The sequence below is a fragment of the Hemiscyllium ocellatum genome (genome assembly GCF_020745735.1).
Source record: "Hemiscyllium ocellatum isolate sHemOce1 chromosome 40 unlocalized genomic scaffold, sHemOce1.pat.X.cur. SUPER_40_unloc_11, whole genome shotgun sequence".
NCBI lineage: Eukaryota > Metazoa > Chordata > Chondrichthyes > Orectolobiformes > Hemiscylliidae > Hemiscyllium > Hemiscyllium ocellatum.
In genome coordinates this window covers 241,047-258,570 of record NW_026867528.1, presented here as the reverse complement: position 1 = coordinate 258,570, position 17,524 = coordinate 241,047, and the positions used below count along the sequence as shown (strand labels likewise).

Genomic DNA, 17,524 nt, shown 5'->3' with positions numbered 1-17,524 from the left:
AAACCTGTTGGCCTATAACCTGGTGTTGTGTGATTTTTAACATTGCCGTGGGACAGTCTCAATTGGGCCAGGTCAGGTAGAGATGGCAATTTCCTTGCCGGAAGGGCGTGAGTCGGCCAGATGGATCTTGCTGACAATTGACAAGGTTTCATGGTCATTATTGGACTCCTAATTCCAGTTTTTAAAAATTGAAATCAAATTCCACCATCTGCCGCGGTGATATTTGGACCCTGATTCCCCAGAACCTGGGCCTCTGGATTAACAGTCCAGTGATAATATCGCCAGGGCCTTGCCACCCCCCCCCCCCAATATCTGGCACAAAATCCACTCCACGCACCAGCTACGCTCAGTCGCAGAGGTGCGCTTCCCATTTTAGCTCGGCCAAGATGGAGGACTGACGACTGCATGGGCAGCACAAGATGGCCGCCGCTGGGAAACGGTCAACCCCCCGCCCCCTCCCTCCTTCGCTGCCACCCTTGCTGGGAGGGGATGGGGTGGGCGGCGAGGGGGTGTCAGGTCAGCCCGCTGCCCGCCTCACGTCAACCTCATCGGGGGCAAATGTTAATTTCATGAGGAAAAGGGGCGCGTTGTGAGGGGAGGACATGCCAGCCCAGGGGTCATGGGGTGGGTGAGGTACGTCTCCGTTCCCCCCCATCGCCCTCACCTCGCCCCAGCCCCCATGCCATCCCCTCCCCCTTTAATTACCCCCCTCCCATCCTCCCCTCCCCCACACAGCCAAAGGGGCGAGGGTGGGAGGGAGGTTGCAGTGCGCACGCGCGCTCGCCCCCCTGCGCGCCAAGCCCCTCGAGCGCCGACCGTTGGTGGTTGGATTTCAAATGGCGGGGGGGAGGGGCGGGGCGAAAAAGCGGGAGGAGCGCATGCGTCGATCGTTCTCCCCTGCCTGACGACTGTGACATTGGGCGGGGCAAAGGAGACGTTCCTCGGGGAGGGGGAGGTGTGGCCGACGTCGTGACGTCCCGTCGTGCGTGCGACGTGCAGGGGTGGGTGGTGCCAGAGGAGCGCAGGTGACGGTGACATATGGCGCGTGTGACGTTGACGTACGGCGCGTGTTGGAGTGACGTACAGCGCATGTGTCAGTGACGTAGAGCGCATGTTGCAGTGAGGTGGAGCGCAGTTTGTGTTGTGTGGGCTGGTAGCAGGGCCATGTGGTCCCTGTCCTGAGCACAGACCCTCAGAGAGACACAGGCAGGGGGCTCCGGACAGGCCCTGGGGCAGCCATGGGCAAGAAGCTGAAGGTGGGCAAGACCCGCAAAGATAAATTCTACCATCTGGCCAAGGAGACAGGTGAGAGGGGGGGGGGACGGGGTCAGAGGGCACTGGGGGGATGGGGTCAGAGGGCGCTGGGGGGATGGGGTCAGAGGGCGCTGGGGGGATGGGGTCAGAGGGCGCTGGGGGGATGGGGTCAGAGGGCACTGTGGGGGATGGGGTCAGAGGGCGCTGTGGGGATGGGGTTAGAGGGCGCTGTGGGTGGATGGGGTTAGAGGGCGCTGTGGGTGGATGGGGTCAGAGGGCGCTGGGGGGATGGGGTCAGAGGGCGCTGTGGGTGGATGGGGTCAGAGGGCGCTGGGGGGATGGGGTCAGAGGGCGCTGTGGGTGGGATGGGGTCAGAGGGCACTGTGGGGATGGGGTCAGAGGGCGCTGGGGGATGGGGTTAGAGGGCGCTGTGGGTGGGATGGGGTCAGAGGGTGCTGGGGGGATGGGGTCAGAGGGCGCTGTGGGTGGGATGGGGTCAGAGGGCGCTGGGGGGATGGGGTCAGAGGGCGCTGTGGGTGGGATGGGGTCAGAGGGCGCTGTGGGGATGGGGTCAGAGGGCGCTGTGGGGATGGGGTCAGAGGGCGCTGTGGGGATGGGGTCAGAGGGCGCTGTGGGGATGGGGTCAGAGGGCGCTGTGGGTGGGATGGGGTCAGAGGGCACTGTGGGGGATGGGGTCAGAGGGCGCTGGGGGGATGGGGTCAGAGGGCGCTGGGGGGATGGGGTCAGAGGGCACTGTGAGGGGATGGGGTCAGAGGGCACTGTGAGGGGATGGGGTCAGAGGGTGCTGGGGGGATGGGGTCAGAGGGTGCTGGGGGGATGGGGTCAGAGGGCGCTGGGGGGATGGGGTCTGAGGGCGCTGTGGGGATGGGGTCACAGGGCGCTGTGGGGATGGGGTCAGAGGGCGCTGTGGGGATGGGGTCAGAGGGTGCTGGGGGGATGGGGTCAGAGGGTGCTGGGGGGATGGGGTCAGAGGGCACTGTGGGGATGGGGTTAGAGGGCGCTGTGGGTGGGATGGGGTCAGAGGGCTCTGGGGGGATGGGGTCAGAGGGCGCTGTGGGGATGGGGTTAGAGGGCGCTGTGGGTGGGATGGGGTCAGAGGGCGCTGTGGGTGGGATGGGGTCAGAGGGCGCTGTGGGTGGGATGGGGTCAGAGGGCGCTGTGGGGGATGGGGTCACAGGGCGCTGTGGGGGATGGGGTTAGAGGGCACTGTGGGGATGGGGTCTGAGGGCTCTGTGGGGGGATGGGGTCTGAGGGCTCTGTGGGGGGATGGGGTCTGAGGGCTCTGTGGGGGGATGGGGTCAGAGGGCGCTGTGGGAGATGGGGTCAGAGGGCGCATGAGGGGAGATGAGGTCAGAGGGCACTGTGGGGGGGGAACAGGGTCAGAGGGCACTGTGGGGGGGGAACAGGGTCAGAGGGCACTGTGGGGGGGAACAGGGTCAGAGGGCACTGTGGGGGGGAACAGGGTCAGAGGGCACTGTGGGGGGGGAAGGGTCCGAGGGCACTGTGGGAGACGGGGTCAGAGGGCCCTGTTGGGGGGAACAGGGTCAGAGGGTACTGTGGGGAATGGGGTTGAGAGCACTGGTGGATGGGGTCAGAGGGCACATCGTCAGAGGGCATTGTGAGAAGACATGGTCAGAGGGCACTGAGGGGTCATGGGGATTGGGGTGGACGGTAAAGGAGCATTGAGTGGATGGGGTCAGAGGGTACGCAGGGTAGGCTGGGGGCTCTGACGGGGTCGGGGAGAATGGGAGTCAGACAGGACAGTGGGTCGGTGGGGGGGAGGGGGCACTGGGGAGTATTGGAGGGAGGTGGGACGGGCTTCGAGCAGAAGTGATCGAGAGGGGATGTCAGGGAACTGGCGAAAATTATGACGGGTGTGTTTAGGATCGACGGGAAGGAACCTTTGACCTTGTTGGAGAAATCAGTGACTGGGGGAGGGCGTAGATTCTTAAGGGGCAGGATGGTTGAGTCGGAGATGTGAGGGGAAGCAGAAATTTCACTGAGAGGCTGATGGGCCTTTGGAACTCAGTGCCCGTAAGGGTGGGAGAGGTCCAAACCCTCATCCCATCGAAGAAGGATTTGGATGTGCCCTTGCAATGTCAAGGCAACTGGCCAAGCGCTTGAAAATGGGATTAGATTATTCTGACAGAATCGATGGGCCAAACCTTATAGAGGTTTATAAAATCATGAGGGACATGGATAGGGTAAATAGGCAAAGTCTTTTCCCTGGGGTGGGGGAGTCCAGAACTAGAGGGGCATAGGTTTAGGGTGAGAGGGGAAAGTTATAAAAGGGACCTAAGGGGCAACTTTTTCCCCCAGAGGGTGGTACGTGTGTGGAATGAGCTGCCAGAGGATGTGGTGGGGGCTGGTACAATGACAACATTTAAGAGGCATCTGGATGGGGATATGAATAGGAAGGGTTTGGAGGTTGGGTGCTGGCAGGTGGGACTAGATTGGGTTGGGATATCTGGGTCGGCATGGACGGGTTGGGCCGAAGGGTCTGTTTCTGTGCTGGACATCTCCATGACTCAGTGTTAACACCGTGGCTGTGTCCCTGAGGTTGTTATCCCTGAGCGAGAATAGTGAACAGCTTCCCCCCGTTAAGTATAACTTGGGGAAGCAGGGACAGAGCTCACATTGGGTGGGGAGTGGGGCATGCCCACTCTACCTCTTCCTCGGGTACAGTCGGGTTCACCCTCTGCTGCTTGCCCCCTCCAGGTTACCGCTCCCGTTCGGCGTTTAAGTTGATCCAACTCAACCGCAAGTTCCAGTTCCTGCAGAGAGCCCGCGCCCTCCTCGACCTCTGTGCGGCCCCGGGAGGATGGTGAGTGCGTTCGATGGGGGGGGTCACCGGGCTGGAAAGGGGGCAAGGAGGTTCCGCTGACACTCGTTCAGGTCACGGTCTCCCCTGCCCCTTAGCCGGAGCCGAATCTGGGGAGTGTGCGTCAGGTCAATGGTAAAGGAGGTTAGCTGACGATGAGGGTGGTCAGGACGGGCAAGAACGATGTCAGGGATAAGACCCCTGGGTGATGGCGTCAGACTCAGAGAAGCCAGGGCCTGCACTAGAGAAGCTGGAGAAGAGATTTGATCCAGGGGTTCGGAATCTCAGAAGGACTGGACAGAACCGTTCCTGGGGCGGCACAGTGTCTCAGGGGTTATCGCTGCTGCCTCACGGCGCCAGGGACCTGGGTTCGAGCCCAGCCTCAGTGGGTGACTGTCCGTGTGGAGTTTGCACATTCTCCCCGTGTCTGCGTGGGTTTCCTCCGGGTGCTCTGGTTTCCTCCGACAGTCCAAAGGTGTGTAGGTTAGGGTGGATTGGCCATGCTAAATTGTCCCATAGTGTTCAGGAATGTGTAGGTTAGGGTGGATTGGCCGTGCTAAATTGTCCCACAGTGTTCAGGAATGTGTAGGTTAGGGTGGATTGGCCGTGCTAAATTGTCCCATAGTGTTCAGGGATGTGTAGGTTAGCGTGGATTGGCCGTGCTAAATTGTCCCACAGTATTCAGGGATGTATAGGTTAGGGTGGATTGGCCGTGCTAAATTATCCCACAGTGTTCAGGGATATGCAGGTTAGGGTGGATTGGCCGTGCTAAATTGTCCCACAGTGTTCAAGGATGTGTAGGTTAGGGTGGATTGGCCGTGCTAAATTGTCCCACAGTGTTCAGGGATGTGTAGGTTAGGGTGGATTGGCCGTGCTAAATTGTCCCACAGTGTTCAGGGATGTGCAGGTTAGGGCGGATTGGCCGTGCTAAATTGTCCCACAGTGTTCAGGGATGTGTAGGTTAGGGTGGATTGGCCGTGCTAAATTGTCCCCATAGTGTTCAGGGATGTGTAGGTTAGGGTGGATTGGCCGTGCTAAATTGTCCCACAGTGTTCAGGGATGTGTACATTTGGTGTACAAAGTTAAAAATCACACAACATCAGGTTATAGTCCCAACAGTTTATTTGGGAGCATTAGCTTTCGGAGCGCTGCTCCTTCATCAGTTGGTTGTGGAGAATAAATTCATAAGACACAGAATTTATAGAAAATGTTTCCAGTGTGATGTAGTTATATCGAAAGAGACCCAGATCATCTGTTCGAATGACCATGTTGGTTTCAGTTCTTTCAGATGTAAATTGCGAGACGTTTTTATAAGTTGCGTTCTCAAGTGAGCTTTAACAATCAGTGTCATGGCGGCCGGGATACTGTATGGAAGGTGTGAGCTTCCTTGTGTGCGGCTGTCTCTGCCACAATGCTCAGAGTGATTCTAATCTAAAAAAAACACACTGACAGAATCTTATGTGGATTCACGCAGCTTTTGAGTAAAGCAAAATGGAACTCTGCAAGTTCGGAGCATTAGCTGGGGGGGGAATATAGAGCAATAGGATCAGGGGAATGGGTCTGGGTGGGTTCCTCTTCGGACGGTCGGTGTGGACTTGTTGGGCCAAAGGGCCTGTTTCCACAGTGGAGGGATTCAGTGACAGAGTCCCGGGCGTGGAGAGACTACTGATGAGGAATGGTGTAATAGGTTGGGTCTGTCCTTGTGGGAGGGTCACAGACTGAGAGGTGTCCTGACTCAAGTGTACATAAATCTCAGGGCTGATATGGAAGGGGAGTAACGCCTGAGGATCAGACCATTCGACAGTGCGGCCCTCCCTCAGCACTGACCCTCCGACAGTGCGGCGCTCCCTCAGTACTGACCCTCCGACAGTGCGGCCCTCCCTCAGCACTGACCCTCTGACAGTGCGTCCCTCTGTCAGCACTGACTCTCCCTCAGCACTGACCCTCCGACAGTGCGGCCCTCCCTCAGCACTGACCCTCCGACAGTGCGGCCCTCCCTCAGCACTGACCCTCTGACAGTGCGGCCCTCCCTCAGCACTGACCCTCCGACAGTCCGGCCCTCCCTCAGCACTGACCCTCCGACAGTCCGGCCCCCCCTCAGCACTGACCCTCCGACAGTGCGGCCCTCCCTCAGCACTGACCCTCCGACAGTGCGGCCCTCCCTCAGCACGGACCCTCCGACAGTGCCCTCTCCCTCAGCACGGACCCTCCGACAGTGCGGCCCTCCCTCAGCACTGACCCTCCGACAGTGCGGCCCTCCCTCAGCACTGACCCTCCGACAGTGCGGCCCTCCCTCAGCACTGACCCTCCGACAGTGCGGCGCTCCCTCAGCACTGACCCTCCGACAGTGTGGCCCTCCCTCAGCACTGACCCTCCGTCAGTGCGGCCCTCCCTCAGTAGGGTGTGTCAAACTCTCTGTTGATGCTGTATAGAAGATGGTGGAGTTGGGGGTAACCCCACTGAGCCAGCCATCCAGGAACCTGGTGGATAATGTGCGGCCTGTGTTTGAATATTTCCAGGGCCGATGGTAACACTTAGATTCCGAGGAAATAATTTACAATCGGAATCCGACCTAAAGTTACAAGCCGCCTCGTTCAGTGATGTCCTTTTGACATCAGGCCACGGGCGATGTGTGTGACTCTCGCCTGCTCTCGGGAGGAGGCCCAGAGTGCCAGTCCTTTCCCGGGCCAGGACATGGTGGGAACCGTGAGCCTGGCATCCCCGTCTGCATCCCACCCGCCTGGTGTGGGATTTACTCCTCCATCTGTCTGGCCTCGCCGCTCTGCGGGCTGGATGTCCCCCAGACAGTGCAGAAGGCCGCTGTTGGAGAGGCGGTGGGGATGGTGAGCCACGGTGACTGGGCCTCAGGCCGGCATTCCTGACAGATTTGTCCTTTCTTTACTGCAGGCTCCAGGTAGCCGCCAACTTCATGCCTGTTTCCAGTTTGGTGATTGGTGAGTGTTTCCGAGAGTTTATCGACGTAACCCATCAGTCGCTCTGTCGCTCTGATTTCTGTGTGTGCACCACGGTCAGGGGGTGAGGTTGCTCGGGAATGCTGGATTCTACTTCATGATGTTGACAAAGGGATTCCAGGAAAACCCAATTGGGGCCGAGTGGCCAGAGGCCAAAGGCATTTGACCAATCTGTTGGAGACCCAGAAGGTTGTCCTCTGGATTATACCCAGTGTCAGCATCCAGCCCTCCTGGGACAGGGACAGCACGGGGGGGGTTAGATACAGTGTAGGGCTCTCTCTACATCCCCCGACAGTGTGTCCCCCTCCCACTTTATACCCAGTGTCAGCATCCAGTGCTCCCAGGGACAGGGACAGCACGGCGGGGGTTAGATACAGTGTAGGGCTCCCTCTACATCCCCCTGACAGTGTGTCCCCCTCCCACTGTATACCCAGTGTCAACATCCAGTGCTCCCAGGGACAGGGACAGCACGGGGTTAGATACAGTGTAGAGCTCCCTCTACATCCCCCTGACAGTGTGTCCCCCCTCCCACTTTATACCCAGTGTCAGCACCCAGCGCTCCCAGGGACAGGACAGGGTTAGATACAGTGTAGGGCTCCCTCTACATCCCCCTGACAGTGTGTCCCCCTCCCACTTTATACCCAGTGTCAGCACCCAGCGCTCCCAGGGACAGGGACAGCACGGGGGGGGGGGGGTTAGATACAGTGTGTCCCCCTCCCACTGTATACCCAGTGTCAGTATCCCCACTCCCAGAGACAGATCTGTTTCCTCTCGCTGTGTTTTCCAGGTGTTGACCTTGTGGCCATCAAACCAATTCCCAATGTTGTGACCCTACAAGAGGATATCACCACGGACAGATGTCGGCAGGTACGTCATGGCAACTCTGTCCCTCTCTGAGAGCTGCGGAAATAACCCTTCAGCCACGTCCTTGTTCATTCTACAGCACTGTCTCTGAGGTCAGCACAGATACCAAACGTAACCCCACACTGCTGACCCCTGGGTTATTAACCCAGTAACATAACCCCACACTGCTGTCCCCTGGGTTATTAACCCAGTAACATAACCCCACACTGCTGTCCCCTGGGTTATTAACCCAGTAACATAACCCCACACTGCTGTCCCCTGGGTTATTAACCCAGGAACATAACCCCACACTGCTGACCCCTGGGTTATTAACCCAGGAACATAACCCCACACTGCTGACCCCTGGGTTATTAACCCAGTAACATAACCCCACACTGCTGACCCCTGGGTTATTAACCCAGTAACATAACCCCACACTGCTGTCCCCTGGATTATTAACCCAGTAACATAACCCCACACTGCTGTCCCCTGGATTATTAACCCAGTAACATAACCCCACACTGCTGTCCCCTGGGTTATTAACCCAGTAACATAACCCCACACTGCTGTACCCTGGATTATTAACCCAGTAACATAACCCCACACTGCTGACCCCTGGGTTATTAACCCAGTAACATAACCCCACACTGCTGACCCCTGGGTTATTAACCCAGGAACATAACCCCACACTGCTGTCCCCTGGGTTATTAACCCAGTAACATAACCCCACACTGCTGACCCCTGGGTTATTAACCCAGTAACATAACCCCACACTGCTGTCCCCTGGGTTATTAACCCAGTAACATAACCCCACACTGCTGTCCCCTGGGTTATTAACCCCACACTGCTGACCCCTGGGTTATTAACCCAGTAACATAACCCCACACTGCTGTCCCCTGGGTTATTAACCCCACACTGCTGACCCCTGGGTTATTAACCCAGTAACATAACCCCACACTGCTGTCCCCTGGGTTATTAACCCAGTAACATAACCCCACACTGCTGTCCCCTGGGTTATTAACCCAGTAACATAACCCCACACTGCTGACCCCTGGGTTATTAACCCAGTAACATAACCCCACACTGCTGTCCCCTGGGTTATTAACCCAGTAACATAACCCCACACTGCTGACCCCTGGGTTATTAACCCAGTAACGTAACCCCACACTGCTGACCCCTGGGTTATTAACCCAGTAACATAACCCCACACTGCTGTCCCCTGGGTTATTAACCCAGTAACATAACCCCACACTGCTGTCCCCTGGGTTATTAACCCAGTAACATAACCCCACACTGCTGTCCCCTGGGTTATTAACCCCACACTGCTGACCCCTGGGTTATTAACCCAGTAACATAACCCCACACTGCTGTCCCCTGGGTTATTAACCCCACACTGCTGACCCCTGGGTTATTAACCCAGTAACATAACCCCACACTGCTGTCCCCTGGGTTATTAACCCAGTAACATAACCCCACACTGCTGTCCCCTGGGTTATTAACCCAGTAACATAACCCCACACTGCTGACCCCTGGGTTATTAACCCAGTAATATAACCCCACACTGCTGTCCCCTGGGTTATTAACCCAGTAACATAACCCCACACTGCTGACCCCTGGGTTATTAACCCAGTAACGTAACCCCACACTGCTGACCCCTGGGTTATTAACCCAGTAACATAACCCCACACTGCTGTCCCCTGGGTTATTAACCCAGTAACGTAACCCCACACTGCTGACCCCTGGGTTATTAACCCAGTAACATAACCCCACACTGCTGTACCCTGGGTTATTAGCCCAGTAACATAACCCCACACTGCTGTCCCCTGGATTATTAACCCAGTAACATAACCCCACACTGCTGTCCCCTGGGTTATTAACCCAGTAACATAACCCCACACTGCTGTCCCCTGGATTATTAACCCAGGAACATAACCCCACACTGCTGTCCCCTGGATTATTAACCCAGGAACATAACCCCACACTGCTGTCCCCTGGGTTATTAACCCAGTAACATAACCCCACACTGCTGTCCCCTGGGTTATTAACCCAGTAACATAACCCCACACTGCTGTCCCCTGGGTTATTAACCCAGTAACATAACCCCACACTGCTGTCCCCTGGGTTATTAACCCAGTAACATAACCCCACACTGCTGACCCCTGGGTTATTAACCCAGTAACGTAACCCCACACTGCTGACCCCTGGGTTATTAACCCAGTAACATAACCCCACACTGCTGTCCCCTGGGTTATTAACCCAGTAACATAACCCCACACTGCTGTCCCCTGGGTTATTAACCCAGGAACATAACCCCACACTGCTGTCCCCTGGGTTATTAACCCCACACTGCTGACCCCTGGGTTATTAACCCAGTAACATAACCCCACACTGCTGTCCCCTGGGTTATTAACCCCACACTGCTGACCCCTGGGTTATTAACCCAGTAACATAACCCCACACTGCTGTCCCCTGGGTTATTAACCCAGTAACATAACCCCACACTGCTGTCCCCTGGGTTATTAACCCAGTAACATAACCCCACACTGCTGACCCCTGGGTTATTAACCCAGTAATATAACCCCACACTGCTGTCCCCTGGGTTATTAACCCAGTAACATAACCCCACACTGCTGACCCCTGGGTTATTAACCCAGTAACGTAACCCCACACTGCTGACCCCTGGGTTATTAACCCAGTAACATAACCCCACACTGCTGTCCCCTGGGTTATTAACCCAGTAACGTAACCCCACACTGCTGACCCCTGGGTTATTAACCCAGTAACATAACCCCACACTGCTGTACCCTGGGTTATTAGCCCAGTAACATAACCCCACACTGCTGTCCCCTGGATTATTAACCCAGTAACATAACCCCACACTGCTGTCCCCTGGGTTATTAACCCAGTAACATAACCCCACACTGCTGTCCCCTGGATTATTAACCCAGGAACATAACCCCACACTGCTGTCCCCTGGATTATTAACCCAGGAACATAACCCCACACTGCTGTCCCCTGGGTTATTAACCCAGTAACATAACCCCACACTGCTGTCCCCTGGGTTATTAACCCAGTAACATAACCCCACACTGCTGTCCCCTGGGTTATTAACCCAGTAACATAACCCCACACTGCTGTCCCCTGGGTTATTAACCCAGTAACATAACCCAGGGGACAGCAGTGTGGGGTTACGTTACTGGGTTAATAATCCAGGGGACAGCAGTGTGGGGTTACGTTACTGGGTTAATAACCCAGGGGACAGCAGTGTGGGGTTATTAACCCAGTAACGTAACCCCACACTGCTGTCCCCTGGATTATTAACCCAGTAACGTAACCCCACACTGCTGTCCCTGGGTTATTAACCCAGGAACGTAACCCCACACTGCTGTCCCTGGGTTATTAACCCAGGAACGTAACCCCACACTGCTGTACCCTGGGTTATTAACCCAGTAACATAACCCCACAGTGGATTATTAACCCAGCAAAACAGTTTGTTTCCGTCTATTGACTTTGCTTCACTAACTGGAGCTGGGGCGGTTGCTGGGTCGCAGGTGAGGATACCGTGTGTCTGTGTCTCCTGGTGTGGGTTGGGGGTTGTAGTGAGCGGCCCGTGTTTCTGACTCTGCATTTCCCCGCTGTGCCCCTCGATTGCCCTGACCCTGTTCCTGCTCTGCTCCTCAGGCCCTGCGCAAGGAACTGCAGACCTGGAAGGTGGACGTGGTGCTGAATGACGGCGCCCCGAACGTGGGGGCGAATTGGCTGCACGATGCCTATTCCCAGGGTAGGTTCAGCAGGCGGGTGGTGCGGGGTGCTGCCCAGCGCGGGGGAGCAGGGGACCGGTACAGAGACGCTCCTCTGTGGGAGCAGACAGCTGACCTCTGACCCTGGCGTCTGAGGGGTTGCCCTCACCTTGAGTCCTCCAGGGGGCTGGGGTAAATTCCCCACCTCCTGACCAGAGTCGGAGAGCATGGCGCTGGACAAGCGCAGCAGGTCGGGCAGCGTTCGAGGAGCAGGGGAGTCTCCTCACGCTTCCTGACCACAACATCCGAGACCGATGGGCTGAACGGCCTTTTTCGCTTCCTCTGCTGCCCCTCTGCCTGTCTCTGCACCTCCTGCGGTCGGCCCCTCAGCGTGCCCGGCCCCTCACGCGGCCGGGGATGTGCTCCCAGGGAGAGAGTCTTTCCCCTGCCCTTCCCCGGGAACCCGCTCCCAGGGACAGGCCGGAATGGTGCCTACCGGGAAGCAGCAAGCCGGGAGCTGAGGGAGAGAGGCCCGGCCTGGCCATGTTTGGGGGGTGGGGAGGGGAGGGTAGACCCTGGGCAGCCAGGGGGGTGTTGGAGGGTGGCACCTCAGTGCGGGTGAAATACACACAGGAGTGACACGGTTCATGTCCTCACTCCGTGTACGGGTGAACACGAGTAACATTCCGTGATATCTCTCTCTGTCTGTGTCTGTCTCTCCCTCTGTCTGTCTCTCTTTTTCTCTCTCTCTCTCTCCCCTCCCATTCCCACCTGTCTGTTTGTCTCTCTCTCCCACCGTCTTACCCCCCATCTCCCCTCACCCCCCGTCTCCCCCCTTGTATCTGCCCCGTCTCCCCCCTCTGTCTGTCTCTCTCTCTATCCCTGTCTCTTCACCCCCCATCTGTCTGTCTGTATATCTCTATCCCCCAACTTCTCTCTCTCTCTCCCTCTCTCCTCCCTCCCCCCATTTCCACTCGCTCCCCCTTCTCTCTGTCCTTTCTCCGCCCCCTCATTCCCACCTCCCCCTTTGCGCCTCTCTCTCCCCCCTTCCCCGTCCCCTCGTTCCTCCCTAACCCCCTTCTTCTGCTCCCCTTGTCCCTCTCCCATCTACCTAACCATCCTCCATCTCCCTTCCCTCCATCTCCGCTCCTCCCATCGATCTCCGCACCCACCCTCCTCCCTCACCCCCTTTCCTCCTCTTTCCCCCCCCTCAGCGCACCTGACCCTCATGGCCCTGAAGCTGGCCTGTGAGTTCCTCAACAAGGGCGGCTGTTTCATCACCAAAGTTTTCCGCTCGAAGGATTACCAGCCCCTCATCTGGATCCTGCAGCAGTTCTTCCGGAAGGTTCAGGCCACCAAGCCCCAGGCCTCCAGGAACGAGTCAGCTGAGATCTTCGTTGTCTGCCAAGGTGAGGCGGCCATCTTGTTTTTGCCTGTTGGCGTTCGTGCCATCGACCTTTGACCCCAAGCACTGCTTCCCCCGAATGAAGGGTCGCCTGCATTGTTCTAGCACCTCTTAAGCAGCGTGATCGTCGCCCGGGGCTTCAGTCGGACTCCGTCACGACACCGAGTGGGGCCATTGAGACCTTAGACGAAACGCTCAGTAAAAGAGTTCGGGATTTTACTGAAACACGTCAAAGACGTTGAGACTGAGTGTGAGTGAGGTGCTGGGTTTTTACAGAGAGCGGTTCCAGGTCTCTGATCCCCTCAGAAACTGTGAAGGCCTGACTACCAGAGGGGGTGTAGGGGCTGGAGGCGGGTTACAGAGATAGGGAGGGGGTGTAGGGGGTTACAGAGATAGGGAGGGGGTGTAGGGGCTGGAGGGGGTTACAGAGATAGGGAGGGGGTGTAGGGGGTTACAGAGATAGGGAGGGGGTGTAGGGGCTGGAGGGGGGTTACAGAGATAGGGAGGGGGTGTAGGGGGTTACAGAGATAGGGAGGGGGTGTAGGGGCTGGAGGGGGTTACAGAGATAGGGAGGGGGTGTAGGGGGTTACAGAGATAGGGAGGGGGTGTAGGGGGTTACAGAGATAGGGAGGGGGTGTAGGGGCTGGAGGGGGTTACAGAGATAGGGAGGGGGTGTAGGGGGTTACAGAGATAGGGAGGGGGTGTAGGGGGTTACAGAGATAGGGAGGGGGTGTAGGGGTTGGAGGGGGTTACAGAGATAGGGAGGGGGTGGAGGGACTGGAGGGGGGTTACAGAGATAGGGCGGGGGTGCAGGGGATGGAGGGGGTTACAGAGATAGGGAGGGGGTGTAGGGGCTGGAGGGGGTTACAGAGATAGGGAGGGGGAGTAGGGGCTGGAGGGGGTTACAGAGATAGGGAGGGGGTGTAGGGGCCGGAGGGGGGTTACAGAGATAGGGAGGGAGTGTCGGGGCTGGAGGGGGTTACAGAGATAGGGAGGGGGTGTAGGGGCTGGAGGGGGGTTACAGAGATAGGGAGGGGGTGTAGGGGCTGGAGGGGGTTACAGAGATAGGGAGGGAGTGTAGGGGCTGGAGGGGGGTTACAGAGATAGGAAGGGGGTGTAGGGGGTTACAGAGATAGGGAGGGGGTGTAGTGGCTGCAGGAGGTTAGAGAGACAGGGATAGGGTATAAGGGCTGGAGGGGGTTAGAGAGCTCACCTCCACCTGACGGAGCAGCGCTCCGAAAGCCTCTGCCCCTGGACTATCACCTGGTGTTGCGGGATTTTTATTGTACAGCCCAGTCCCACACCGGCTCCTTCACATCATATTGGACTGTGTGTGTGTGTGTGTGTGTGTGTGTGTCTCAGTCTGTGAATCTCTGTATCTGGGTGTGCCTCTCTCTCTCTGTGTCTGTCTGTTTTTAGTGTGTGCGTCTCAGTGTGTGGCTTACCTTATCTCTGTCTGTATCTGTCACTTTGTGTTTGTGCCTCTGTCTCACTCTGTCCGTCTCCTTGTGTCTGTGGCTCTGTGTCTCAGGCTTTGTGTCACTATCTCTCTCCCTGTGTCACTGTGTGTGAACACTCTCTCTCTCTCTCTCTCTGTCTCTCTCTGCCTGTCTGTCTGCCTGTCTCTCTCTCTCTGTCTCTGTCTCTGTCTCTCTCTCTGTCTCTGTCTCTGTCTCTCTCTCTCTCTCTCTCTCTGTCTCTGTCTCTCTCTGTCTCTCTCTCTCTGTCTGCGTGCCTGTCTGGGGAATGAGTGATGACCGCCCTCCTGCCCTCTGCCCCGGTGGGGCGGCTGATCCTCTGCCTGTTTGTGCGCGGTGCCTGGGGAGGGGGAAACGACACAGTACATGACCTCCCTTCTGAGTGTGTAATGTGGCCCACTGTCAGTGCTGAACGTTGCTGTCTTTCCTCCCTCTCATACCCCACCCCCTCCCCTTGCCCAGGCTACGTGGCCCCAGAGAAAATCGACCCGAAGTTCTTTGACCCCAAGCACGCCTTCAAGGAGGTGGAGGTCCAGGCGAAAACCATTCGCGACCTGGTGACCGTCAAGAAGCCCAAGGTAAGGGCACGGCGTGGCACTCCCAACCTGCTCGTCGGAACCTCCCTGCTTTCGCCCTGCACAGGATAGACCTGGGAATGGGGAACTGCTGGGCCTCAGGGCTGGCAGACTGGTTTATAATTGTCTCCTGTCCCTCAGGACAGTGAACAGGTTTGGTTTTGCAGGCAGATCAATCCCCCCCCACCCCTAAAGACAGCATTGGGGAAAGAGAACCGAGCGAGGAATACAGCATTACTGCTGTAGAGACAGCGCTCAAGAGACAAATCAACACGTGGCTCGGTGGTTAGCGCCGCTGCCTCACGGCGCCAGGGACCCGGCTTCGATCCCAGCCTCAGGGGCGACTGTCCGTGTGGAGTTTGTACATTCTCCCTGTGTCTGTGTGGGTTTCTCCGGGTGCTCCGGTTTCCTCCCACAGTCCAAAGGTGTGTAGGTTAGGGTGGATTGGCCGTGCTAAATTGTCCCACAGTGTTCAGGGATGTGTAGGTTAGGGGGGATTGGCCGTGCTAAATTGTCCCATAGTGTTCAGGGATGTGCAGGTTAGGGTGGATTGGCCGTGCTAAATTGTCCCACAGTGTTCAGGGATGTGCAGGTTAGGGTGGATTGGCCGTGCTAAATTGTCCCACAGTGTTCAGGGATGTGCAGGTTAGGGTGGATTGGTCAGGGGTAAAAGTGGAGCAATGGGGAGGGGACTGGGGCTGGCCGGGTTACTCTGTGGAGGGTCGGTGTGGTCCTGTTGTGCCGAATGGCCTGTTCCCACACTGCAGGGATTCAGCGATCCAGCCTGCTCCACCATTCGATCAGGACATGGCCGATCCTTTCCTGGATTCATCCCCACCTGACCTGCCCCCTCACCGTAACCGGAAATCCCTTTCCCGTTTGGCCATCTCTGCCTGAAGAGCATTCAACGACTGCGTGTCAACTGCTTCCCTGGGCAGGCTGTTCCCCAGATTCACAACCCCTTGGGTCCTGAATGTGGGCCCTCGCGACTCTTATTTTGTTCCCTCAATCCCATTTTCAGCCCCCCCCGACCCCTCACTGCTTCTGTCCATTCTTGGTTTCTCTGAAACCTCCCCTTGAGCAAGGGTGACGTCAGAAAATACCGCCATATTCCCATCGCGGGGTCCATAACGACAGCAGAACAGGGGACGATGGGGGGCAGTGGGTACCCTCCCTGCAAATGTGTTGCCCCAGGCCATTCAAGAGGGCACTGGCTACGGAGGCATCTCGATTATCTGGAGTTGGATTACCTGGACGGAATATCCGTCCCTCAGATAATCGCGGTCCCTCCGTATTCTGTGGAGGAGTGTTCTCCCCCCGTAACCCTTGAACTCCTGAGGGACAGGCCCACCTGGGGCCTGTCTGAGGCAGAGAGACCCTCAGCCTCCCTAACTCTCTGTGTCCCGCCGGATCACCACCCTCGGGCTGGTGAGCATGCTCCCCTGTTGGCGTAGAAACGGGGATGAGAGGGAGAGGCAGGGGGAATGGGCGCCTGGGAGGGGGCGGGTAGAACCGACGCAGCCAACACTGGGGCTGAACGGCCTCTTGTGTGTAATCACCGAGGGAGGAGAGGGTAGGTCCTGTTCCACATCTCGCTGTGTTCGGGGACAGATGATGCGCGTTCTGCTGTCGTTATGGACCCCGCGATGGGAATATGGCGGTTCCTCGCTGACCTGCGGTTCTCTTTCTTACAGGCGGAGGGATACGCAGAGGGCGACTACACCTTATACCATCGCTTCACTCTGATGGAGTTTGTCAAATCCCAGAATCCCGTTGACTTCCTGGATAAAGCCAGCGAGGTGAGCAACTGCTGTGGGGGAAGGTGGGCGAGGAGCAAGAGCTGACCTCTGACCTCCCGCCAATGACCTGTGGCCGTACACCGAACCCACACAGAGGCCGGAGTCACCTCTTCACTCCAACATCGGCAGGGTTGGGGGTGGAGCGTTGGCAGTTTGGAGACTGAGTGGCACACACGCCCCTGTTCCCGGTCCTGCCACAAGGAATCGTGGCGATGACATCACCATCGGGGGTTACACCATTGTCCACGAAGCCGCACTGTCGGAGGGTCAGTGCTGAGGGAGGGCCGCACTGTCGGAGGGTCAGCGCTGAGGGAGTCCCGCACTGTCGGAGGGTCAGCGCTGAGGGAGGGCCGCACTGCTGAGGGAGGGCCGCACTGTCGGAGGGTCAGCGCTGAGGGAGGGCCGCACTGTCGGAGGGTCGGCGCTGAGGGAGGGCCTCACTGTCGGAGGGTCGGCGCTGAGGGAGCGCCGCACTGTCGGAGGGTCAGCGCGGAGGGAGCGCCGCACTGTCGGAGGGTCGGCGCTGAGGGAGGGCCGCACTGTCGGAGGGTCGGCGCTGAGGGAGCGCCGCACTGTCGGAGGGTCAGAGCTGAGGGTGGGCCGCACTGTGGGAGGG

General features: G+C 57.7%; 1 protein-coding gene across 1 annotated transcript in view; it reads left to right on the top strand.

The window, feature by feature from the left end:
• The first annotated feature begins 1,146 nt into the window (after positions 1–1,146).
• ftsj3 (FtsJ RNA 2'-O-methyltransferase 3) overlaps positions 1,147–17,524 on the top strand; it is a 50,626-nt gene continuing 34,248 nt past the window's right edge. Inside the window, exons 1-8 of the mRNA XM_060822260.1 lie at positions 1,147–1,305; positions 3,994–4,099; positions 7,004–7,050; positions 7,856–7,935; positions 11,593–11,692; positions 12,866–13,060; positions 14,997–15,112; positions 16,804–16,908. Of these exons, the coding sequence (XP_060678243.1) occupies positions 1,239–1,305; positions 3,994–4,099; positions 7,004–7,050; positions 7,856–7,935; positions 11,593–11,692; positions 12,866–13,060; positions 14,997–15,112; positions 16,804–16,908 (816 nt within the window). The 5' untranslated portion in view covers positions 1,147–1,238. The remainder of the gene's footprint in view (positions 1,306–3,993; positions 4,100–7,003; positions 7,051–7,855; positions 7,936–11,592; positions 11,693–12,865; positions 13,061–14,996; positions 15,113–16,803; positions 16,909–17,524) is intronic.